This window comes from Peromyscus leucopus, chromosome 2, assembly GCF_004664715.2.
Source record: "Peromyscus leucopus breed LL Stock chromosome 2, UCI_PerLeu_2.1, whole genome shotgun sequence".
In the NCBI taxonomy this organism is placed as follows: Eukaryota; Metazoa; Chordata; class Mammalia; order Rodentia; family Cricetidae; genus Peromyscus; species Peromyscus leucopus.
In genome coordinates, this window is record NC_051064.1 from 110,328,014 (window position 1) to 110,354,956 (window position 26,943).

Here is a 26,943-nt window from a genome sequence, read left to right on the forward strand (position 1 = left end):
GGGGAGGCCTCGGCTGGGGAGGCGCGCGTGCGCGGGGCCGGCATGAGGGGCGTGGCCTGGCCTGGAGGTGGGCGGGGCACGGGGGCGGGGCGGGGCCGGGAGTGGGGTGGGACGGTGGATCTTGAGAGAGCTGGGTAGTAGCCGGGGGGGGGGGGGGGGGGCGGGGGAGGGGCCGGGCCGGGCCGTGCGCGCGCGTGCGTGCGTGCGTGCCCGCGCGGGGGCGTGCCCCTGAGGCTTCTGCGGGCCCCCGAGGCGTCGCGGAGCCGGGTAAGGGTAGTCCCGAGGAGAGGCGCGCGAGCGAGCGGGCCAGCGAGCGAGGTGGCGGCGCATCTGGGCGGGTCCAGTGCCCGGAGGAGGGCGGGGCGGAGCTGCGCCGACCGGGCGCGCGCCTGGGAACTCCGCCGAGGCGGGGCGGGGCGGGGCGGGGCGGGGCGCGGCACGGCGCGGCGCGGGGCCCGGGGCGCCGGGCGGGGATAGCGAGCGGACGGTCCCTTGGCGGAGCTACCCGAGGCCCAGGCGAGCGGGCCTGCACTGCGTTGTTGGGCGGGCACCCGAGAGGTGGGAGTCTGGGCGAGGCGAGCCGAGGGAGGCGAGCGGGAAGGGAGCGGTTGTGAGAGGATGCGCGGCGGGCGACCGCGGGTGCTGCGGCGACGTCACTGGGAGAGGGCGGTCTGACCAGGGCCCGGCCTCCCTCTCTCTCTGTCTCGGAGACCTAGGTCCCCTCCCCAAGAACCTTTTAGCGACCCGAAAGGATGCTTTGACCCCCTCAAAAGGGAGAACAAAATGTGAGACATCATCAGCATCGTCCAAACTCAGTTATAAATTGTATTTAAAGTCGATGCCGGTGCATTTAGGGTATTTTAAATCTTTTGGGTCTGGGGCTTGCCAGGAGGTGAGAGGACTGTGTCTGGGCCGCCGCCCTAGGAGACAGAGGGTGACCGTTTTTCAAATTTACACGGGAGTTAACCAGTGAATGGCATGGGAAAGGATTTGGGGCGCGCCGATGTAAGAGCACCCAGAGCCAAGGGTGCTGGCCAGCAAGAAAATCAACCCAGGACTTGACCCAAAGGTTTTCTCAAAGTACCAGAAATGGCCACACTGTGTACAGGAGAACACCTATGGCCCTGGTGAAGGATAAGGCACCCGGAGTCCCTGAATGTAGAACACACAAAACCTGCATCCTGAAGCCCTGGAAACATGTCTACTGAGTGGTTCCATGGATCAACTTGGGGTTGGCTTGCCTCTTTCTCATTAATTGCAACAAAAACTTAATGAAAACCCAATCTCTGCCCCCTTTCTTCCACGTCCAACAAGACAGATACTGGCGGTTCTAGGAGGTACGAAATAACGTTATGTATTAAAGCACTTGTTTGCTCTTTTCATAGACATCTTAGATCATTTAAGAATGAGGTAAGAAAAGAACCGAGCATTTGAAGAGTACACGCTGTATCCCATTCATCTACTATGTACATCAATTCGAGAACATTTCCCTAAATGTTAACACTTATTTACTTGGTTTTGTTTTTTTGTGAGAACAGGCCTCTTGTAGCCCAGGACGGCCTTAAACTCCCTTCCAATCCTCCAGCCCTCACCCTCCCAGTATATGTGACGTCATCCTTGACTTGTAATTCTCCCTTATACATTTTTATCCACATGAAGTATGCATACTGCATTTGCCTGTTTTGAGACATTCACATTAATTCAGACAGCAAAAGTAGAATTAGAAAATACACCACAAATTTGTTTGTCATCCTTTGCCGAGGCGTGCGCCCTTAGTATATGCACTGCCAGAGGAGGCGCTGTAACTTTTTAAAAAGATTTTTATTACGTTTATTTGTTTGTGTGTGCAGGGGAAGGGGGACACGCTTCTGAACTTTTTCTCTCCTCCAAACAGTATGTAACTTGATAATATCCTTGGAAGGCTCTCCCCAGAACCAAACTCAGTTTTCTAGATGTGAACCACACTGATGGCCCCAGCTACTAGTTGTGTGTCCATTAGCAGCTTGACAGGAAGGGAATTTCAAGTTGCAGGTTATATTAATCTTTACTGGTGTAGTGCCTTGGCACTTAGTACAGTCGGGCCCCTTGTTGATTGGTGTTCAAAGAATTTGATGGGATATAGTACCTCTTTAACTTCTTAAATTGTGTTTTGTTTTGTTGGGGTGCTGGAGGACAAACCTGGGGCCTTGTGCTTGCCAGGAAGGCGCTTTCCCATTGAGCCACATCCCCAGCCTAACTTTCAGTATAATCTAAAATAGCACTTTAAAATGTTACCTTTGGAGCAGTGTTGTCTTGTGTTGATTTTGTTGTGGACCGAACCAGTTAAGTTTTAATACATCTAGATCAAGGGTCGTGAAGGGCCAATAGTATTTTAGGCTTTATAGTCTGAGACAGCTATTTGGTTCTGCCACACGTAGGCAGCCATAGACAATATGTAGATGGATGAGCATGACCTTGTACCAGTGAAACTTTTTTCTAGCTTGTTCTCTCTCTCTCTCTCCCCTCCCCCCTCCCTCTCCCCCTCCCGACCCCATTGAATCCAGGCTCATGAACATGCTAAGCACGTGCTGTACAACTGAACTATGCCCCTGTCCTTCCGCCATTTCTTTTTGAGGGCCAGTTCTGTTGTTCATCATGGAAGCTAACATCTCAGCTTATTGTGTTGTCTGCAGAGTTGATAAGCATGCTTCTGATACCCTTAGTTAACAACGGTGTTGTCTAAAATATCTTTACTTAATCCCATGGTGGGGGTGATAGGATCTTATTCCGTAGCTAGGTTCAATCGCTAGCACTCTAAAAGATAAATTTAAGAAGTACTAACTAGGATAATAATACAAATCCTGCACAAGTTCATTTTGTCTTGCTAATAATTATTCTCTGAGTGTAGCTATTCAAAGAGTTATAAATAGTTTGTGAAAGCACTGTCATCCAGCCAGCCCGTATTTCCTTGGTCCAAAGTGTATCTCGAAAATATTTGTTGTGTTCTTCCGAACAAACATGTTCTTAATTGATAGGAACTCCAAGAAAGGAAAAGAACTACTTTGATGTAACTTGGTAGTTAATGTTATTATTACCTTCAATTTTACTTGTGGATACATTTTCAATTCTTAATAAATTAAGAATTTTGTTTGTAGTTAATATTTAGGTCCATCAGCATATGTAGGAATTCTCTATTTTCCTCCTCTTTAAGGATTAACAATATCCATCCAATACCAGTTCTCTGGTATCGATAGTATAAAGGTTATGGTAAGATTGGTCAAGAAAAATGCACACAGAAATGCTAGAACATGGTTTTTACAGTATAGCCATGGCTGTTAGTACCATTGGTACTGTTTTTAAACTGTAATAGAAAGTGAACCAATCTAAAATCCAAGTGCTAATCTAAAACCCAAAAAATAAATGAATTAAAAGTTATCAGTAATTAATATAAGGGCTACAAGATGCCTCAGCTGGGAGAGTGCTTGGTACATAAGTCTGGACTATCTGAGTTCGGTACCCAAAACCTACATAAAGGTAGAAGGAGACAACTGATTTCTTCAAGTTGTCTTCTGACTTTCACAGGCACCATGAAGCTCCCACCAACATAAACATACATACACACTCAGTAATAATAATAAATAAAATTGGGCTGGAGAGATGGCTCAGAGGTTAAGAGCACTGCTTGTTCTTTCAAAGGTCCTGAGTTCAATTCCCAGCAACCACATGGTGGCTCACAACCATCTGTAATGAGATCTGGTGCTCACTTCTGGCTTGCAGGGCTATGTGCAGACAGAACACTGTATACATAATAAATAAATAAATCTTAAAAAAATGATAATAAATAAAATTATTTTAAAATATTTAAATTATAAAAATTGATTCAAGAAGGTATAGAAATCCTGAATAGAACTACCAAATTTGAAATAATAAAAGATTGCTCTAGAGCTGGACTGGGTGATACACTGGCACACTCCTGTGATTCTATCACTAGGGAGGCTGAGGTAGGTGAATCACAGGTTTGAGGCCAGCACTGTAAACATAGTAAGGACTTAAACAAACAAACAACAACAATAAAACAGGCCCTACAAACCAGATATGGATCAAATACCACCCCCCACCCCTCCAGTGTGTGTGTATTACCAAACCTAGATAACGTGTTAGGCAAGCACTCTCCTACTCAACTACTCCATTCTCTAATAATCCCTACTCTACATAAAATTGTTCCAATAACTAGAGAAAGAGCTTTCCAGCTCCTTATTTCCTTTGAAATATCATCCTAATCCCAGGGCTATAAACCTGATTACGTGGCAAAAAATTCTAAATATGAAAGTAGCAAATCTTTGGATAAAAATAGTGCATCTTGGGCATGTAGACTTTTTTTTTTTTCTGACCAGGACCTGGAGATACTGTAGCATTAGAAACGTTTTATTTAATTGATCACATTAATATTCTTTTTTTGATTTTTTTTGATTTTTTGAGACAGGGTTTCTCTGTGTAGCTTTGCACCTTTCCTGGGACTCACTTGGTAGACCAGGCTGGCCTCGAACTCACAGAGATCCACCTGCCTCTGCCTCCCGAGTGCTGGGATTAAAGGCGTGCGCCACCACCGCCCGGCCTACATTAATATTCTTAAGAAAAGCCATATGGGGGTCTGGAGAGGTGGCTCAGCATTTAAGAGCACTGGCTTCCTGAGGTTCTGAGTTCAGTTCCCAGCACCCACATGATGACTTACAGCCATCTATAATGGGATCTGATACCCTGTTCTGGCATGTAGATATACATGCAGACAGAGCACTCATACCTAAAAAAGTACATAAATAATTTTTTAAAAAAGCCACATGGTCATCGTAATACATGAATTTGATAGAGTGTAATGCTTGTTCATTTCAAAGGAAAAGCTTAACAAACTAGTACAAAAAATTCTTAGAACAATAAGATCTAGTAAAACATCATTTTACTAGGTCAAACATAATTTGACATTTAGTGTTAAAATGTGGTAAATACCCACTGTTTGGCTAACAATAAGGAATTTTGAGTATTGTTTTTACAAAGATCTCCTTCACAGTAGCAGTAGAGACTATAGTAACCAAGAGTTAAAAAATCTAAGATGGGGTAAAGAGATGTTGATAAACGGTATAATATTTTAAGGACTTAAAAAGTCCTAAGTATGGGGTTGGGGATTTAGCTCAGGGTGGAGCGCTTGCCTAGCAAGCACAAGGCCCTGCGTTCAGTCCTCAGCTCTGGGGGGAAAAAAAAAGTCCTAAGTAAATGCAGATATATGCTAGATACATGACACCTATTCATAGAAGCATGCCAATTCTCTCCAATTCAATCCATAAATTTAATGGAATTGTTTCTTATTAATAAGGTTCAAAGTATAGCACCAAACAAATTTTAAATAGTAAATAGAGGAACTTACCTTGCTGAATATTATAATGTATACCTGTCAAGCATAGTGACACAGGCCTATAATCCTAGCACATAAGAGGATAAATCAGGAGGATCAACCATGCAAGGTCAGTGTGTACTACATAGCAAGTTCAAAGCCAGCTCAGACTATATAAAAAGACCCTGTCTAGGAAGAAAGAAGAAAAACAAAGTATACTGTATTCTATCACTTGCTTTCAGTCTGTGTCTTGATAAAATTAGAGTGTGTCTCTTGAAAATATTATTTGATTGATTTTTAAATTCAGTCTAATCTAGTGTTTAATTTACTAATGGAAAATGGGGAAATAATGTATTTGTTTAAATCCGTGTTCCTGCCTTCTTTCAATATAGTCAAGTATTTTTCTGGTATTGCCTTTTTATTCTTCTCTGCTGGCTTTTATCTTAGCCAGTTTTGTACTTCTATGACAAATTACTCGAAGCTGGGTAATTTGTAAAGAAAATAAGTTTATTTAATACACCGTTCTGAGCCGGGCAGCGATGGCGCTTGCCTTTAATCCCAGCACCTGGGAGGCAGAGCCAGGCGGATCTCTCTGAGTTTGAGGCCAGTCTGGTCTACAGAGTGAGATCTAGGATAGGCACCAAAACTACACGGAGAAACCCTGTCTTGAAAACAAACAAACAAACAAACAAAAAACCACACTGTTCTGGAGGGCAAAGAAGGTGCTAACATCTGCTTGGCTTGAGTGAGGACCTCATAGGTGATAGCGTATAGGGGAAAGGAGAGGTCATAAGGCAAGAGAAGGAAGCAGGAGAGCAGGGATGGACCAGGCCTGTTCACAGAAATGAATCACTCCTATAAAGCCCAACCTGCTCTCTGAGACTGGCATTAATAATCCCTTTCGGAAGCCTATTGTGACCCATTCACCTCCCAGAGGTTTCATCTCTTAAAGGTCCCACCACCTTACAGTATAGTTAGAGTAGAGACCAAACTTCCACCATGAACCAGAGAAATCTTTCTTTGTTGGTTTTCTCGTTATTAGTTACTATACAATCCTAGGATTATGACATGCATCCTTAACATCCTAGTGTCTCTGTCTGTCTGTCTCTGGTTTTACAGTGCTGAGATCTAACGTAAGACATTGTGCATGCAAGGTCAGTGCTTTACCACTGAGCTGTATCCCCATCCCCTAGTCTAGTTTGAATTAATATTATATTATTTCATGTTCAGTGTTAAGAATTTTACTAACGTGATCTATAAATACAATTTCGTTACTTTCTTCTTGCTTTGTATTATTTATTGCCTTTGTTTTGTTTTTTATTTTTGAGAAAGGTCTTGTATAGCCCAGATTAATAGAAAGGTCTTGTAGAGTGCAGATTGGTGTCCAGCTTGCTATACACTTGAGGATAAACTTGAGCTCTACCCTCCTACCTCCACCCTGAGTACTTGAATTATAGGCATATGCCACCATGCCAGACTCACATTTGCTGCTTCTGCATCTCTACTTTCCATTGCTGTTATTATTAGGCCACTCAGTAGATTGGGTCTTTTCTGTTGTTCTTGTTTTGATGCTGGGGATACAGCCCAGGACCTCTTGTGTATAAGGCAAGTACTCTCTTACTAAGTCATGCCTGCAGCCCAGGTCAGTTGTCCTTTAAAGAAAACTTCAAGCTGTTCTGTTAACAGTGTATTACCATCTTACCCTCTCTAGCACTTTTCATCTCTTCTCAAGATCTGGATCTAGCCTAGAAACATTTACTGTGATTTTAGTCTTGATTGGACTAAAAACGACCTACATTAGTCAAGTACACCTCTGGAGGTATCAGTCTTTCCAGAGACAAGTTATTGTGGTTTTTGCTCTGACCGCTTTTTTTTTTTTCAGCAATTGACTGGTGTGCCTAAGTAGAATCTTCTATGTGTTTGTTCAACTTAAAGTTCAGAATTTCTTGGAGTTGTGAGTTTATATTTTAGATTTGGGGGAAATTTCAGCCATATTTCTTCATAAAAATTTCCTACATTATTCAGTTTCCTCCTTCTAAGATACCAATTCCAATTGTGCATATTTCAGACTAGTTTGTTTTTATTTCATAAGTCTGATGCTCTGTTCACTTGTTTATTTTTTAAGTTAATTTATTTTATGTGAATGGGTGTTTTGCTTGCATGTGTTTGTATACAACATACATGAAGTGCCCTCAGAGGCCAGAAGAGGGCATCCGACCCTTGGGAACTGGAGTTCAGATGGTAGTTAGCTACCACATGAGTGCTGGGAACTGAACCTGCATCCTCTACAAGAGCAGCTATTAACCACTGAGCCATCTCTCCAGCTTCCTTCACTTATTTTTTAAAATATTTATTTTCGTTTATGTATGTGTGTTTCTGTGTGCATGCCATATGTATATGGGTGCTTGTGGAGACCAGAAAAGAGTGGTCAGACCCCCTGGAGATGGAGGTAGAGATGGCTGGGAGCAATGTGGGCGCTGGAAACTAAACTTGGATTAGCAGCAAGTACTTTAACTGCTGAGTATATCTTTTTTTTTTTTTTTTTCCAATGTTAGGCAAGTACTTTGCCATTACATTACACCTTCAGCTCATAGTTATGTTCACTGATCTTTACTTTTTTCATCTATCTACCTATCTGTCTATCTATCTATCTATCTATCTATCTATCTATCTATCTATCTGTCATGTGTTGTGTGCATGTGTATGCCATGGTTCTCAAGTGGAAGTCAGGATAACTTGTAGAGTTGATTCTCTCCTTCCACTGTGTGTTCTGGGGATTGAACTCACATCAGGTGTGGCTGGAAGCATCTTTACTGACTGAGCCATCTTGCCAGTCCCACCGATCATTGCTTAATATTAAATCCTATGTGATGTTAAGCAACATTTTTTTTAAACTTTAGATAACTGTATTTTTCAATTCCTGAATTTTTGTGTTGTTCCTTTTGAGTTTTCATTTGTCTTGTAAAAGTCATTTTTTAATCCATTTTCTCCATGTCTTTCTAAATTATTTAGCAGATTTATAGTTACCTTTGTATCGTCTGATATAAATTAGCACACGGGTAGCTCCAGGACCTGAGTCATCTGTTGAGCTGTTTCTAATCTCAACAGAAAGTAGAGTAAGTAGATAAGTCCCCCCTGGAGAGTTCACATCTTTTCCTTTGTCTGGGAGCTGGGCTCAGAGACAAATCAGTTCTTCTGCTGGGTTAGACCACATTGCAATTTTAAATGTTCAGTTAACTTCTGGTTTCAGATAACTAAGTAGTAAGCTTAATTTCTCCTTCACTGGGTTTGTCTCTTAAGTACCCCAAACCAAAGAAGCCTTTCTTTGCTTTTCAGCCAGCACCAGCTTCCTGTGAAGCTTCACCAGGGCTTGTTTCTTTGATCTCATCTCAGGTGACATGCGTGGGGGCTGTGCTGCAGCTGTACCTAATTGTACTTAACAGTGCTGCATGTGACAGTGATAAATTCACAGACATAAGGACAGAAAGACACCAGATACCAATAAGCCTGCACAAGATTCCATGTACATGAAGTGTAGACAATTGATTGACAGTATTAGAAATAGGACCACTGTTCCTAGTGGGGAGGAAGGAGAGGTAGACTCAGGAAGGGATGAGGAAGACTTCTCACAAGCTCTAGTATTTTATTACCCTGATGTGTTGGCTTTGTAAAGCTTTATTGAATATATGTTTGTGATTTGGTCCCTTTCTTGTGTGCATGTTATAGTTGGGTAGGCAACTCTTGCATCAACACCAAAGCCCAAGCCATAAACCAAGCATGGCGAAGCACATCTATAGTCCTAGTAGTCAGGAGGTTGAGGCAGGAGGATTAGAGTTTGAGCTAATAGTGAGGACCTGCTTCAAAAACAAATTTAAAAAGAAAAATCAAGCATGGATTGGGAGAAGACATTTATAAAGACACATGTAACAGGCTTTGTATCTAGAATATGATTTAAGTTTTTTTCTTGTGTGTGCCTGCAGGTGCATGCACACAAAAAGTCAGAAAAAGGGATTAGATTCCCAGGAGCTGCCCCATGTGAGTGCTAGGAACTGAACTCTGATCCCTAGAACCCTTGGGAAAAAGCCAGATATGGTGGCATGGGCTGTTCAGCTGAGCACTGGGGGAGTGCCAGTGAGAGCCCCTCAGAGGAGGTCAAGGGGATTCCTGTGCTGGTCTTCTGGTACTCCCACATACATACACACAGCTGTCTGGTTACTTCCTATCTATCTGCATCCCCATCTGAACAGGTTGGTGAAGCAGAGAATAAGATCTGAGAGGATCTGTAGCCTCCATAATGGAGCTCAACAAGGTTTCTTCAGCAGAGATGGGTTAAGTCTCTGACCAGGTGACTAGTTCAGACTTTTAAAATAAGCTTATCACTTTCCTTATTTTATGTTCCTATTCAGAAAATGATAGCTGCTGTTGTTATGGGTTCCTGTAGTTTTAGCGATTGGAGAGACTGAGGGAGGGGGATCACATGAGCCTGGGGGTTCTTGAGGGCAGCATGGCTAGTAAAGCAAAACTGGCATCTCAAAAACGCAACCAAAGATAGCGTGTCAAATTGTAAATGAGCATGGTTTGGTGGGCAGACCGGAAACCCCAACTCTCAGGGAGTAGACAAAAGAGAATCCTAAGTATGAGTGACCTTGTCTCCTCCCAAAGAAAAAAATTAAAAATACAGCCAGGTGTGGTGGCTCATACCTGTAATCCTAGCACTTGGGAGACCGAGGCAGGAAGATTACTGTAAATTCTAGGGCAGCCTGGGCTACGGAGTGACTCAGTCTCAAAAACAAAAACCTCCAAAGTAAACATTCTTTGTTGCTTGGATTGATAAGGGTGTAGATACTCACAAAATACCTATATTTACCTTCCAAATTTTTTTAAAAATTCATAAATAGTAAAAACAAAACAACCCATAATTTCTGTCACCATAGGCTTATTAACTGTCTCTGTATAATAACTGAGGGTTTTAATTTTAGAAACAGAATAATGATGTCAGTTCAAGTAGTCAAAGACATTTTGTGGAGACTAGAAGTGGGAATGATCGTATTTTATAGGTCATCCCAGGAGAGGGCCAGCGTTTGCAGGAACCAATGTGCAAGTCCCTCCCACGTGTGGAATAGCTTGTTGTTAAACTGTGTGCTAGGCAACAGCCTTGCTTTCTCTTCTGTTGAGAGTGGAGAGTTTGCTTTTTCACTGTATTTTTATAAACATTTCAGGTTAAAAGATTTGAGATGAAGAAGACCGATCTCTGTTCGAGCACGGAAGGGACTGAGGTGATTCTGGCGACCTCGAGTGATGAAAAGCACCCGCCTGAGAATATCATCGATGGGTAAGAGTGGCTCTTCCTTCCGTTCTACTTCCAGGCTTAGTGTCAGAGAAGGGAGCCCTCGAGTGCTGGGGCCTGCTTTATAACAGCGGGCACTATCAAGTGGTGTAATAAATACTTAGTGAGCTAGGTGACTCATAGTGTCTATTTGTGGAGTCATTCTTTGAATTAATCCAGTTGTGAAGATTTAAGGTTTTTTTAATCTTTAACAATTCTTAGACTTTTGGGCAAACAGATTTAGTTTTTTTTTTTTTTTTCCAATTTATTCTCTTTTTCAGTGATGGAAATTGAACCCAGGGCCCTCCGAGGGTAGACAAGTAGACAAGTACTCTACCAACATGCTATTCCCACAGCTTTTTCCCTGTTTGTGCCTCTGTGTGTGTGTGTGTGTGTGTGTGTGTGTGTGTGTGTGTGTTTGTTTTCTAAGACAGGGTCTTACTGTGTAACCTAAATTTGTCTTAAACTCAAAATTCTCCAGTCTCAGCCTCCAATGTCCAGGAGTATGGTTGTGTTCCACCATTCCAGGTTTGCAAAAAGGTGTGTGTGTGTGTGTGTGTGTGTGTGTGTGTGTGTGTGTGTGTGTGTTTTAAATTTTATTTGTTTTTATTTTATTCGTACTGATGTTTTGCTTATATGTATGTATATGTACCACATGTGTGCAATGTTCAAGGACAGAAGAGGGTGTCAGAGCTCCTAGACTGGAGTTACAGATGTGAGTTACAGTTGTGAGCTGCTGTGTAGGTGCTAGGAACCAAACCCAGGTCCTCTGCAAGAGCAGCTAGTGCGCTTAACTGCTGAGACATCCTCCAGCCCGTAAATAGATTTTAAAAGTGATTTACTGAGACAAAAACAGACTGCAGCTTCATTCTGTGGAAGAATAAATTTTAATATCTGATATTGGTTTAATTCCAAATTTCTTGGAAATATATAAACATTGTTACTTCGTATATCTTGCCTGTCTAAGTAGCGTCTTTGCTGAGCTGAATGCTTCAGGACTTGCCCTTCCTTTGACTCTACAACATCTTGAACTGTTTGTTGACTAGTTTGTTGATTTAGAACCCCAAATATTTGTTGAACTAATGTTGGAGAGCACGAGAGTGTAATTTATACACATGCAAACCTATATAAATGTATACATACATACTTGTGACTGCAAATTTGTATAGGGTTTTACAGTTTGGGAAGTGATAAACACATATAAAGACTACTTTCAACTGGGCTTGGTGTCTCATACCTCTAATCTTACAGTACTGGGAGACTGAGGCAGGAGGAGAGGTGCCTTGAATTCAAGACTCACCTGGACTGTGTAGTGAGGCCCTGTCGCAAATAAAGGGGGTGGGAGGGCTGAATAGGATGTCTCAGGTTAAGAGTGCTTGCTGCTCTTGGAGAGGACTAGAGTTTTGTCTTAGCACCCATGTTAGATGACTCATGACCTCCTGTAACTCCAGCTCCAAGGGATCTAACATCCTTTTCTAACCTCGGTGGGCAACTGTTTGGCCATGTAGTATAAACACACAAACACATGCACATACACATAAAGTAAATAAACCTTTTTTAAAAAAGGTATTTTCAACCTCATTTTAAAGATGAACAAAAAGATTACCAATGGTAAAACAATTTGTTAAAAAAAAATGGGAGGAGGGAGGAGTGGGTCTGTGGATAGCATGAGGAGTGAGTAGAAAATTTCTTAACAAAGAAAAATTTAAAAAAATAAATTAAAAAATCACACATATAAACAAATGACAGAATCAACTAATACGCATGCCTTCTGACTCCCAACTAAAGGTTCTGTATGACTCAGACTTAAGGCTTGAATTGAAAACTTAGTACATGCCATCGCCTATGTATCATAGTTTTCCTTTGTTTTATATTTCCCATGAAAGTCAGTAATGGTTATTTATACCACTGATTTGCTATAGAAAATTAGTTACATACATACACAGAACTGCAGAGGTTTGTCTTAAGTTGTTCATTTAGAATAGAGGTCTTTCCAGAAACACTCCTCACTTTAATTGGAGATAGATAGTTTTTTTTTTAAGGCAAGATCAACTTATCATGCCCCCCCTTTAAAGCTTTAAAAAAATATGTTATATGTGTGAGTGTTTGCCTGCATGCATGTCTGGTGCCATGGAGGCCAAAAGAGGACATTGGATCCCCTGAAATCTGAGTTATAGGCAGTTGTGAGCTGCTGTGGGAGTGCTAGGAATTGAACCTAGGTCCTCTGAATGAGGAATCAGTGCTCTTAACTGCTGAGCCATCTCTCCAGCCCCAGAGATTTTTAATCTATGTGGTTCTAGCAATCACTAACAGGCTTTATATAGTAGATATTTAAATTATTTTCTGCTGAAAGATTGTTTTATCTAAATGGAAATAGCTACAGAGTTACTTGGAGAAAGTGATGCTGTAAATTTATCTCTACAGTGAGAATTATCTTATGCCGATGGTGAATACTTTAACTTTCCTTACAAGTTAGTTGTACTGTTTTTTGGTGGCTATTTGGTTTTTGTTTGTTTGTTTGTTTGAGATGGAGTCTCTTTGTAATCAGGCTGGCATAGACCCACTATGTAGCCAAAAATGACCTTGAGCTCCTGATCTTTCTGCCTCTATTTCCCCAATCCTGGGATTACACTTGGCCAGAAAGAAGGGTTAAAGTGAATGTATTTATTTCCTCTCGACCCTGCCTTGGTCCTCTGTACTTACTATGGCAGTGGAAAAGGGGAAAAGAAACTCCACAGCAAGACAACAAAGCTGGGTGTGAGATGTCTCGGCACTTGGAAGCTGAGACAGGAGTGCTTCAGTGAAGCTGGAGGCTAGCCCCAGCAATTTAGCAAAATACTGCCTCAAATTTTAAAAAATGGGGGAAAACCCCCAAAACTAGGACTGTAATGGTAGATACCTGCACAAGTGTGATCTGTGTTCAGTGCCCAATACATACTCATCCACCCCACACCCTGAGGAAGAAGCGGTCCTTTTTGCATAGTACAGTTAAATGTTATAGTTGAATCATATCAATGGAACCATACATATTGTGGTTTGAGGGTTTTTTTGTTTGTTTGTTTGTTTGGTTTTTTGTTTTGTTTAAAGCGGGATGACACTAGCTGAAGCAATTGTGTATTTCAGGCTGGCTTCAAACCCATAACAATCCTCCTGCCTTAGCCTTCCAAATGCTAAGAGTTAGAGGTATACATGAGCATCATCATGCCTATCTCATATGAGATCTATTGTTTATTGGTTTTGGTGTGTGTGTGTGTGTGTTTAATTTATGGGTATGGGTATTTTGCCTGTATACCCAATGTGTGCCTGGTACCCACAGAGGCCAGAAGAGGGTGTCAGATCCCCTGGCACTAAAGTTACAGATGGTTGTGAGCCACCATATAAGTACTGGGAATCCAAGTCAGGTCCTTTGTAAGAGCAGCCAGTACTCTTAACCTCTGAGCCATCCCTCCAGCCCCTTTTAATGATTTTATGACCAAGTCTAAGTGTGGAGTTGACTGGCCTGGAATTCTTGGTGTAAATCTGGCTGGCCTTGAACTTGCCAGGATCCTTCCATCTTAGCATGAGCCACCACACCCTGCCTCCATGGGGACTGTTGTGATGCTTCTTTCACTTACATAATTTTAAGGTTCCTCTATCTTGTAGTACATATTACTATTTAATTTTTTATTGTCAAAAATATTCATTTATGTTGCTAGAGCATGTAGTATTTATGCATTTTAAGTAGATAGACATTGTTTCTACTTTTCTAATTTTACTTAAAAAACAAAATCCACCAGCTTAGGACCAGTGAGATGGCTCTGCAGGTAAAGACACTGCTGTACAAGCCAAATGACAGCAGGTTTGTTTACCAGAGAGAGCTGTGGTATCTGACAGACACTGAAAAAGAGGCATAAACAGACATTAAAAAAAAAAAAAAACAAATAAACAAAAAAACCCAAAACCTGTCAACCTAGAATTCTTTCTCTGCTAAACATACTTCCAAAGTAAAGATAATTTATTTGTTACAGGTAAACTTGCATGACAGAAAGTATTAAATGAAGTTTTCAGTTTGAAGAGGTATAATACCAGAAAAAAAAACTTTATGTAATGTACTAGAAGTAAAAAGATATTTGGATAACTCTATTTTTCTGAGTTTTTTTTAGAGATAGCTAATCACTTAGTGATTAAAAAAACATTATATTATGGAATTTATTACACATGTAAAGTATATTACTGTAGCACAAACATGAAGTTCTGAGTGATTTGATTATCACAAGGCTCTCTCTTTTTTCCGCTTTTTCACATGGTTGAGTATATGGTGTATGTGGTGGTTTGAATGAGAATGGCCCCCATATGCTCATATCTTTGAAAACATGGTCCCCAGTTGGTGGAACTGTTTCAGAAGGATTAGGAGGTATGGCTTTGTAGGTGGTATATCACTGGGGGTAAGCTTTAAGGTTTCAAAAGCTCATGCCATTGCCCATTAGCTCTCTCTGCTTCCTGCTTGCAGATAAGGATGTAAGCTTTCATCTGCTCCAGCGCCGGGAATAACTGCCTGCTACCATGCTTTCTGACATGATTGATGCTAATAGCTAGCCCTCTAGAACTGTGAGCCCCCAATTTTTTTTATAAGTTGCCTTAGTCACAGTGTTTTATCACAGCAATTGAAAAGTAACTAAGATAGTGTGTGTGTGTGTGTGTATGTATGTATGTGTGTGTGTGCGCGCGCACGCGTTTCTCTCTGTATGTACATGTATATGGAGGCCTGAGGTTGATATCCAGAATCTTCCCCTATTGATTGCTCTTCCACCTTATTCATTAAGGAAGGGTTTCCCAGTGAAATCCAGAGCTCACCAGTGATAAGGCCAGTCTTGCTAGCCAGCTTGCTCTGGGCATCCCTTGGCTCCACCTTCCTACCTGGAATTATAGGGGAGCTGCTGTGTTTACCTGGAGAGCCAAACTTTGTCTTTCTTGCTTCCATGGCAAGATTTTAACTGCTGATCCATCTCCCTAGCCCAGCAAGTTTCTTCTATATTAACTTTGACAGTAACCACGATAACACTTCTAAAAATAAACAAAAGAAAGAGCTACCCTGATGTCATGGTATGTGCCTGTAATCCTGCCACTTGAGAACCCTAGGTGTGCATGATGACTCTGCAGACCTTTAATCCCAGCTGTCCAGAGGCAGAGGCAGGTGGATCTCTCTGAGTTCAAGGCCAACTTGGTCTACAGAGTGATTTCCATGCCAGCCAGGAATAATACAGTGAGATCCTGTCTTTAAAGAAAAAAAGGCTTTTCCTTCTGGCTGTTGCTGTGTCACCCAGACTGAGGAAGACCCAGAAGACTTCTTGGCCATGACTGTATCAGTCAGCATTAGAAGCAGCCAGGAGGTCAGGGTAACACTGACAGCATACATCCCACAGGATCAACTTTGACAAGTACCATTCAGGTGACTTTGGGGAAGTTGGTATGAAGCATTATCACTTAGAAAGAACCAGAGCTTCTGCCCAACTATCAACCTGGATAAAATGTGAACATTGGTCAGTAAGCAGATGTGGTAAGCTGCCAAAAACAAGACCAGAGCTACGTCAATCACTGATACCACAAAGTTTTGTGGAAGAGAAAGTTCCCTAAGCAGGCTGTCATTGTGAAAGCCAGATGCTTCAGAGGAAGAGCTGAGGAGATTAAGGGTGTTGGGAGTTTCTGTGTCCTGATGACTTGAAGCCACATAGGGAGATTAATTAAATGCTAACATTCTTTAAAACAAAAACCCCTGCGTAGATGCCAGTGAGATGGCTCAGCTGATAAAGGCATTTGCCACCGAGCATAGTAACCTGAGTTCAGTTCTTTAGACCCACATGGTGAAGGAAAGTTGGCGCCTGAAAGTTGTTCCTTGCCTTTACCCTTCCCATGTGTACCATGGGTTGTACATACAGGTATATATACACACAAAAGAAACTATAATAAAAAATTATAAATGTGAATAGGTTGAAAGTGAGTAAATAAAAAATTATTTTCTTGAATGAGGCTTAGCTACATTCGTAATAAAGTAGAAAATAAGATTTCTAGGAATAAAAGGCTATTTTATACTGTTAGAGGGTCAATCCCTTAGGATGTTACATATATATATATATATATATATATATATATATATATATGGGGAAACTGAAAGATGAACGAAATCTACAGTTGGATAATTTAACACTCTTCTATCAATAAAGCTAGAACAAAACATGAGTCAATAAAGATTCAGATGATCTGAACAGTGCTATCAGTTATCTTCATTAATTGATTTGAAATACTGTCATCAGTGGTGGTATATGAGACAAGTGCACATTGAATTTCCCTGAAGTGTACTGGAAAATAAGTCCCATCAATCTCAGAAGACTGAAGTCATGAAGAAAATGTTCTTAGCTGGGAGTGCTAGTTCACACCTGCGATCTTAGTTAGTATCCAGAAGGCCTCTGGGCTACATAGTAAGGCCCTGTCTGAAAAAAGTTAAAAAATAAAACCAATATAAATATTCAACTTGGGAATCTAGGAAAAGGAACAAATTAAACCCCAAGAAAGTAGAAGAAAATATAACAGGGCTGGGATGTCACTCAGTTGGTAGACTGTTTGTCTAGCATGCATGAAGCCTTGAGTATTATCTCCAGCTCTTATCTATAATTTTAGTGCTCAGGAGGTGAGACAGGAGACTCCTAAATTCAAGGCCAGCAAAGCTGCATATACAGACTCTGTTTCAACAAGCAAACAAATACAGAAAGCATAAATACTCGGTACTAAAAAGAAAGAAACCATATTAATAGAGATTCTGAAAGAATAGCCATTACATTATAAATAACAAAATTAAGGTAATAAATTTAACAACTTAGAGGAAAGGGACAAGCCTTAAGTACTTTAAACTGTAAAAATAACACAGGGCTGGGCTGGAGAGATGGCTCAGCAGTCAAGAACGCTGACTGCTCTTAGAGTTTCCTGGTTCAGTTGCCAGCACCCATGTTGCAGCTCACAGCAGTTTGTAACTCCAGTTCCAGGAGATCCGATGCCCTCTTCTGGCCTCTGTGGGCACTGTGTGCACATGGCATACAGATACACATGCAGGAAAACACCCATACACGTAAAATAAAATGTAAAACTTAAATGATACAAGGTGAAGTAGAAAACTTGAACAGACACCTACCCATTACAGAAACCATCAAATACTCAAAGAAGAAATATCAATATTTTACAAATCCTTTTAAAAATAGACAAAGCTAGAGTATAGCTCAGTGATAGGGTGCTTGCCTATCGTGTTTTTTGAATCAATCCTCAACAGATGCGGGGGTGGATTTCCTATTTATCCTATCATCAAAACCAGACAGAGCATTACAAGAAAGAATATTGGAGACCAGTGTTCTTTCTGAAAGTAAATTGAAAGTTTTTAATAAAATATTTTAAATTGAATTGAATGTAGTAGCACATTCTTACAATCCTCACACAGGAGAGGCTGAGGCGGGAGCATCAGGAGTTCCAGGCTGAGGCCAGCCTGATCTTTGTAGCAAGACCCTGTGTCAACCAAACAAAGACAAAAACATGAAAACCCCAAAAAAATGGAATCCAAAAAGTATAGTTTACTCTGGGAATACAAGACTGATCCATGCATAATATCACAGGAATACAAGGTGAAATGTAGAATAATTCACCATATTAGTAGAATGAGCACATGTCTGTAACCCCAGCATTGGGGAGGTAAAGGCAAGATCAGAAGTGCAAGGCTAGTCTCAACTACAGAATGAGTTTGGGGGTAGCCTGGGCTATATGCATGATATCCTGCTTCAAGATAGAAGGAGGAGGAGGAGGAGGGGAAAGAAGAAAAGAAAGAAAGAAAGAAAGAAAGAAAGAAAGAAAGAAAGAAAGAAAGAAAGAAAGAAAGAAAGAAAGAAAGAAAGAGAAAGATCCTATATCAGGAAAGACAGAAAATCATTTGACAAAATCTATTGTTCATTTTGGTGTCTGCTCTCAACAACCTAAGAGAAGAGGGTCTCTCAGTCTGATAAAGACACTTTTCAGTGGTCAAATTGGAACTACTTTCCCCCTAAGATTGGAAAAGTCCTTGCTGGCTCTCTGTCTTCTGGTGATCTCAGTGAGTACAGTAAGATAAAAAGAGACATGAAGGCCAGCCATGGTGGTGCACGCCTTTAATCCCAGCACTGGGAGGCAGAGGCAAGTGGATCTCTGTGAGTTTGAGGCCAGCCTGGGCTACAGAGTGAGTTCCAGGAAAGGCACAAAGCTACACAGAGAAACCCTGTCTCAAAAAACCAAAAAAAAAAAAAAAAAAAAAAAAAGAGAGAGAGAGAGAGAGAGAGAGAGAGAGAGAAAGACATGAAAGGGAGAGAAATGAGAAACAGCAACACCGTCTGTTCACAGATGATGTGAAAAACCTCAAAGAATCTACAAAACAAAAAACTGGTCATGATAGCAAAAGCCTATTCCAAGCACTTGAGAAGCTGAGGTAGGAACATAAAGACCAAGCTGGGCTTCACAGTTAAACCCTGTCTCAACCCCCTGATTCAAAAGAAAAAAAGTGGGGGTGTGGATTAATAGAGCTAGTAAGTAAACTCAGTGGATACAAAAAATCAAGGAATTATTAAAATGAATTAATTGTATTGCTGTGTGTTAGTTGGAAGTAAAACTGTCAATTTCACTTACAGAAGCTGGAGGCTTAGCTTAGGTGGTAGAGTGCTTGCCTGCATGCATGAAGCCCAGGGTTAGTTCCCAGAATGGTGTAAACTGAGTGTGGTGGTGCATACATGTACTCCTAGCACTTGAGAGCCAGAGAGATGTAGAAGCAGGAGGATGAACAGTTCAAGGTCATCCTCAGCTACATAGCAAGTTTCAGGCCATCCTGAGCAACCAAGTGAAACCTTGCTTCAAAAAGACAGTACAAGCACTGGGTAGTGATGGTGCACGCATTTAATCCCAGCACTCAGGAGGCAGAGGCAGGCAGATAGCTGTGAGTATGAGGCTAGCCTGGTCTACAGAGTGAGTTCCAGGGACAGCTAGGGCTACACAGAGAAACTCCATCTTGGGTCAGTGGGGAAGCAGAGACAGAACAAGCTAAGGGTGAAGCTCAGCATTCAACCCTTGCCTATAGCACATACAGGCCCCTGGTTCACTCCACAGCACTGAAAAAAAAAAAAAAAACTGCAATGAATGAATAATGTAACGTTCATTGCATACACCATTGCATGGTCCATGATAGAAATCAAAGCAATTGTTGGCGCCGGGCGGTGGTGTCGCACACCTTTAATCCCAGCACTCGGGAGGCAGAGGCAGGCGGATCTCTGTGAGTTTGAGGCCAGCCTGGTCTCCAAAGCGAGTTCCAGGAAAGGTGCAAAGCTACACAGAGAATCCCTGTCTCGAAAAACCAACAAAACAAAACAAAACAAAACAAAAACCAAAGCAGTTTTTGGCTAAGGGTATGGAGAAATTGTCTAGAAGAAAGACAAGGGAATCTTTGGAATCATGGGAATGTTCTCTACCCTCATTGTGGGTATTGGTTACCTTAGTGAATCAGTTACATGAGAATATACATTTATCAAAACTCATTACACTTAAATTTCATTGTATTTAACTTTAACTCCCCAAGAAAGAAAGAAAAGGATTATATTGTTTAAAATAGAAATGATTATTCCTATAGCCAATGCCATACCTGCAACAGACGATTTCATATATGGTATTGACTATAGAAATTATATTCATGTAACGTGTGTATGTGTGTGTATGAGACTTGAAACTTCATGGTTTTTTTTCAGCAAACATTGTTCATATACTATAAGTCCCCAACTATAATAATTATTAGGAAACATAAAAATAAAGCAAGATTGGGTCTGGAGAGGTGGCTCAGAGGTTAAGAGCACTGGCTGTTCTTCCAGAGGTCCTGAGTTCAGTTCCCAGCCACATGGTGGCTCACAACTATCTATAGTGAGATCTGATGCCTTCTTCTGGTGTGCAGACATGCTTGCAGACAGAGCACTGTATACATAATAAATAAATCAATCTTTTTTTTTTTTTTTTAAAAAAGATCATGTTAAAAATAAAGAAAGGCAAGTGTCTGGGTCCATAGGAGCCATAAAAGCACAAGAGATACATGTCTAGGGTGGGAACGGATGCTATGAGGCAAGTGGAAAGCACAGAGGACATGATTGTCATCTGCTGGAGTTGGAGAAGGGACCATTAACTTTTGCAAGAGGAAGAAGGGATTTGGGGTCAAGAGAACTCATTAAGTTAGGTATAGAAGCATGAGTCTACATGATGTGTTGGAGAGTTGTAAGCAGCTTGCTGTGGCAGCAGTAATGGGATGACGTCGTGATGGGAGGCAATATACTTTAATGATGGAACTAAAGAGGTTGGGTTTATAGTCAATAGGGGACTACTGAAGGCTTTTAGATGGAGGAACATCAGTTCTGCTGCAACATTTTAGAAAAGAATATTTGTTAGGAGTAAAAAGAGGGTATTAAAGTTGGGGAGATTATAGACAGAACCAAGTTAGAAAGGAATTATAAAATAAGACAGTAGCTGTTTCTAATATGTATTCATTAGAACATTATGATTACATTTTTATATCTATCTATTCCTTTTATTCCTTTAAAATTAACATTAGGAATCCAGAAACCTTTTGGACCACCACGGGCATGTTTCCCCAGGAGTTCATTATTTGTTTTCACAAACATGTAAAGATTGAAAAGCTTGTGATCCAAAGTTATTTAGGTAAGCAAGTCACACATTAATTTTGTATTATTTTTCCACAGCCAGAGGACACATGTCAACTTTTGGCCAAAAAGCTAGTTTTTCTTTATTGCATGGGACCTAGTTTTATTGCTGAAATGGGAGGTGGAGAGTATGGGTTAACTGCCTTCAGCACAATTAGCCTCTCTTAAACTGTAAATTTGAAACCCTTCCAAAGCACATCATAATTTCCATGCAGTTTACTATGGGAGAGTCTTTGGCAGAGATTCTATTAGGAATGTAAGAAGCTGGCTTGCCAAGATACTAGGTTCTATGACATCTTCATCCTAGGTTCATTTCGCCTGTAGTTCTCGCATTCTTTCTGTAAATCTGATAACCCCAATTATTCCCATTGGATAGTTTTGCTTCTTCCATTGCTAATGACGTTTTCTGGGGATTAAGAGTGGACTCTCCCCTCAGAACATCAAGTCCTGTCTGTGATAAAGTGTATCAGACAGAAAGAATCATGGCAGGAAACAGAATAGATCCCAGATGTTTCAAATGAAGAGACTTTATTAATAGATCTACTTATAAAATTCTGGCCTGGGATGCAGGAATGAATAAGGGATAATGGGTCTCAGAAACTAGCTACAGTAGGGAGCCACAGCTATCCTGGGACAAGGAAAGGAAAGTGTTACCAGATCCCATGGAGATCTGGGGACTGTACAGAGGGGCCTGGCTATCAGAAGCTATATAGTCTTGAAGGGACAGGACCACTTTCAAAGACTTGGCATGAAGCAGGACAGAGTGTAGATAAAATATTCTGCCCTCCAATCTTCTGGTGCTTTCCAGAAGCTAGTTGTTAGTCTAGGAGATATAATCTATAGAAGCCAGCCCCTCCAGAATAGGACAGAGAAGGGAAAGGATGGTTCTGGGAGGTCACATGGAAACAATGGAGGAAAGCCTTGCATAAAGAAGATATCTGCATGCTTGTTATGCTTCTGCCATAAGTATGGAGGCTCTAGAGACAGACAGGCCTCATCTGTGAACTCTTGTTCTGCATTTACTAGCTTTAGTCCATTGGACACCTTGCCTGGCTTCTGTAAGCCTGTGTCCTTATCAGGAAAGTGGGTTAATAATACCTTTTTCATAAAGACTTCAGCCAAGAGAGAATGAACATACCTGACTCAAAACATGTTCTCCATAAAGGCTTATGACCAGGCTACTAGAAATATCATAACCAGTATATAAATGCTCCAGATAAACCAGATTCAGAAAAGCTCTATTAGATTTGTGCTCTTTAGTGTCAAACACTGCCAAGATTGCCATTATACAGTGTTACATTTTGCCATAGGGGCTTATAGAAAAACAGTTGTAGCTTCTTCCAGGATTTGTTATTCCTGGTCCTAGCACTTTGTGTAGTACCCATCAATCTATGGTAGTCAAGTAGCAGGGAAAAGAAGAACAGAATCAACAAAATAGAATTCAATGGCTAATTAACATCTTTATTTATTCTGTTCATTTATAATGCCAGTGCGGACCTTGAGGATCGAGAAGACCACGTCTAAAGAGCCATTTGATTTTGAGCAGTGGGTTGAAAAAGGTAGGTGTGTTGTTGCCAGCCTTGTTCTGAGCATGGGTAGATGCCTGGCCTCTGAGTATGCTATCAGTCCACCTGGGTTTTGGTAAAGAAAAGGTGATTTTAATGATTCTTTAACACAGGTACGGCCTAGAAAAACACACATTTTGTAGTCTTCTTCATGTATTGTTTATATAACAATTCACATTTTCAGAATTTAGGTTATCAAAAATAGAGATGACACATTTAAGGCTTTTGAGAACTAGTGGCTTATATATTGACAAGCGAACAAATATTAGTTTTGTACCTTTCCTTCCTGATTAATGATACTGTTTAATTATCAGCTGAGCTGGGCATGGTAGCACATGTCCTCAATTCCACAATTCAGAAAGCAGAGGCAGGGGGAATCTCTGAGTTTGAGGCCACCTTGATCTACATAGATCTTTCTAGGCTAGCCAACGTGACATAGTGAGTCTCTGTTTAAAAAAAAAAAGTTCCTTTTGATAAACATCATCAGTTAAATTGCTATCCTCCATTTAAGCACAAACATACCTAATGACTTCATGTGTCTATCTCCTTTTCTTAGCAAAAACTGTGAAAACAATAGAATAAAAACACATAAAACTTTAGGGAGAAAAGAAAACATCAACCTAGTGGACCAGCCAAATGTAGATCAATAGATATTACTGCCAGAGGGACAGCCATAAATTCTGGAACACAGAAGATTAGGTTGTAACCCAGTACCTTCCAAGGAAAGTATCAAGAAGTAAGTTAATTTATTACACAGAACCCCGGAAGGCCTAGAATTCGAGAGCAGCAGGTAATGTAGAAAGTGTGAATGAGACTAGATCATAATTGGTTTCTTATTTTAGCAGTGTACTATTCCTCTAGTTAGACCCGGAAGTTGGTGATGATTTAAGAAACCTAGATTTCTACTTACCACAATATAAACTTAACTTATACATAAATAGAAAGAGAGCATAAACATAATTCCAGAAAAAAAAAACAACCTAAATGTAAAAAAAGAATTATTTATTTAATGTGTATGGATGTTTTGTGTACATGTATATCTATGCACCACATCCATGCCTAGTGTCCAAGAAGCCAGAAGGTAGGCATCAGATCCCCTGGGACTGTAATTATAGACAGTTGTGAGCTGCTATGTGGGTTCTGGGAACTGAACCCAGGTCCTCTAGAAGAATAGTCAGTGCTCTTAACCACTGAACCATCTCTGAAGCCTCCCACCCCCAACCTCCCACCACCAATTTTTATATAGGTTTTTATTCTATATGTAGCTTAGGCTGGTCTGGAGCTTATTATAATCAACCCTTCTGCCTCAGTCTCCTGAGTGCTGGGATTCCGGTGTGTACTACAATACCAGGCTAGAAGGTAGAAAACATTTATTGCTGGGGAGCATACCTAGAGAAAAAGGCACAGGGAAATGGGACAGTAGTTCTCTATTATCCAGGAAAGGCATTAAGAAGCAGAAAAAAGGCTTCAGGATCTTACTTTCCAAAGTCTTCCCCTTTGGTCCTGGGTAGCTTTTGAAATTCTGTACATTATTTGGCACAAATTAATGTCAAACGGTGTTATTATATTAACTAAATAGTTGATGTTTCTGAAAGAATACTCAATATAATTAACTCATGGCTAAATAAATGATTCCAGTAATATGTTATTAAATTTGAGTACCAGGAGAGATCATGTCACAGGCTGTTTTACATCACAGTGAAATTTTCCTGTGGGAAAAATGACTCCTTACATTAAAATCTGAAATTGCTATTAAGAACTTGGTTTAAAAAAAAAAAAAAAAGAACTTGGTTAATAAAAGGGTCGGGGGCTTCTGCAATTTTATCAATTCTTGCTTTATATTTCTTTAATATAATTTATACTTGCATTGTCTTTTGTTTATACTCACTAGAGGTATTTTATAGCTCATTAGTTTTTTTAAAGTCATATATCTTAAATCAACCCCCAAATAATGATAATTCCTTTAAATCCCGGCTGTAACTTATAGTTTGCCATATAATCACATTTTGCTGGGCACAAATTTCCATAGCTATCCTTATATATTTGAACCTTAATCTATTTCTATTAAATTTGTGTTTTAGATTTAGTACACACAGAAGGGCAGCTTCAAAATGAAGAAATTGTGGTGAGTGAACATACCCTGTAGGGATAAGATTATCTTTAGTGAGCCCAATTTAAATTTTAAATGTTCCTAGTATGAATTATTCATGATGAATATCCTCATGGTATTATCAGTTCTTTGCCTATTTAACCATTAGAGATTATTCTCAATGATATTATTAGCTAAATGTATTATTAATTAGGCTCTTTTTTTTTTTTCAACCAATCCTGGAGAAAGTGGCTACATGGATACAACAATTGAATTCATTTATTTGTTTTATTTTGCTCAATCATTTATTTTTAAAGTATTTACTTTTTTCATTTGATTCTTTAGGCTGTTTAGGAGACTAAAAGGGTTGAGATGTCAAAGTTGGATGTTAATTGCACGTGAAAGGACAGGAGAGGTTTAGATAAGGGACTAGAGCATAGGATCAGCAACAAATAAGCCAGAGAGCTGAGGCGGAAAGAGAACCCGTGCTTGCTGACAGCACTCCATTGGGCTCTCCTGTCAAGTGAGTGAATGCCACGGACCGATGGACGGACGGACGGACGGACGGACGGAAGCTGCTGCTTCATCAGAAGTCCTCTACCTCTGCTAGTTTGTCATGCCCTTGTAAAACAAACAGGATCTAGTAAAGCACTCCAAGTGTGTTTAGGTGCCAGGGTTGGTGTACAGCTGCCCTCCAGGAGGCAGGATGGGGGGCTGGAGGCCACTCACCCCTTTATTGTTGTCATAGCAGATCGACTCCATTCATTCTTCTGCTGCTAACCATAGACCTCAGACGTTACAACAAACATGTGTGGAAAACCTTATATCATCTTTGTAAACTTCATATTCTATTCCAAGCTTTATAATGATGTTTTAAGGTACTGTAAATGTATTTACATACATTTAAGCTAATTTATTTTTTCTGTCATTATAAGTAATTCATAGCGAACATTAATATATGCTCTGGGCGTTATGACCTTCACATTTTTTTTCTAGGATTAAATTTCATGGAATGGAATTGCTGGGCACAAGAATATATATATTTTATGGCTTTTTACATATATTGCCAAATTGGTTTCTAGGGAAATTATATAAATGTGAAAGTATAGCCATGCTTCAGGATAGTGTATTTCCAAGGCATCACTAACTGACAGAAACTGCTTGGTATGATTAGTACTTTAGAAAGATACTTGTAAAACAGAGCTGCTCAGCAATGTACATTTGTAATTTATAGTCCTCCCACTGTTTTTCATAAGACCATGAGTGATAGATGCCATGCTGGATCACTCCCAGACAACTACTAGACGTAGCTGGCTTGTCTTCTGAACACGATTATATTATATTATATTTTGTTATATGTTAGAAAGTTACTCTTCAGGCCGGGCGGTGGTGGCACACACCTTTAATCCCAGCACTCGGGAGGCAGAGCCAGGCGGATTTCTGTGAGTTCGAGGCCAACCTGGTCTACAGCTCGAGATCCAGGACAGGCACCAAAACTACACCGTGAAACCCTGTCTCACGAAAAAAAAAAAAAAGAAAGAAAGAAAGAAAGTTACTCTTCATCAAAGCCATGTTCTACCAATTGCCTGTTAATAGTTTGCTAGGATTGCTGAAAGCATTCATAGTGATTTTTTTCTCCTTACAGGCACGAGATGGCTATGCCACTTTCTTGAGATTCATCATTGTTTCAGCCTTCGATCATTTTGCATCTGTGCATAGCATTTCTGCAGAGGGACTGACAGTCTCAAATCTTCCTTAGTAATTACAACAAAATGCTCTGAACTACTTTTAAAATATATTTATAGAAACACAAAGTTATCTTTGATATGTTTACTATTAAAGAGATTTGTATCACTCTGTTTCCA

General features: G+C 40.5%; 1 protein-coding gene across 6 annotated transcripts; it reads left to right on the plus strand.

Moving 5' to 3' along the window:
- Positions 1-193: 193 nt before the first annotated feature.
- On the plus strand, positions 194-26,943 carry Hspb11 (heat shock protein family B (small) member 11). Of its 6 annotated transcripts, XM_037202781.1 has the most exons (7): positions 436-558; positions 10,585-10,697; positions 21,316-21,422; positions 22,915-22,983; positions 25,071-25,114; positions 25,830-25,956; positions 26,724-26,807. In XM_037202781.1, the coding sequence occupies exons 2-6, from the start codon at positions 10,600-10,602 to the stop codon at positions 25,914-25,916; spliced, it is 405 nt and encodes a 134-aa protein (XP_037058676.1). In that variant the 5' UTR covers positions 436-558; positions 10,585-10,599; the 3' UTR covers positions 25,917-25,956; positions 26,724-26,807. The 6 variants fall into 6 exon arrangements, with proteins under 6 accessions (XP_028744113.1, XP_037058676.1, XP_028744105.1 ...); XM_028888280.2 differs by lacking the exons at positions 436-558; positions 25,830-25,956 and adding an exon at positions 194-267 and having other exon boundaries at positions 26,724-26,943; XM_028888272.2 differs by lacking the exon at positions 25,830-25,956 and having other exon boundaries at positions 26,724-26,943.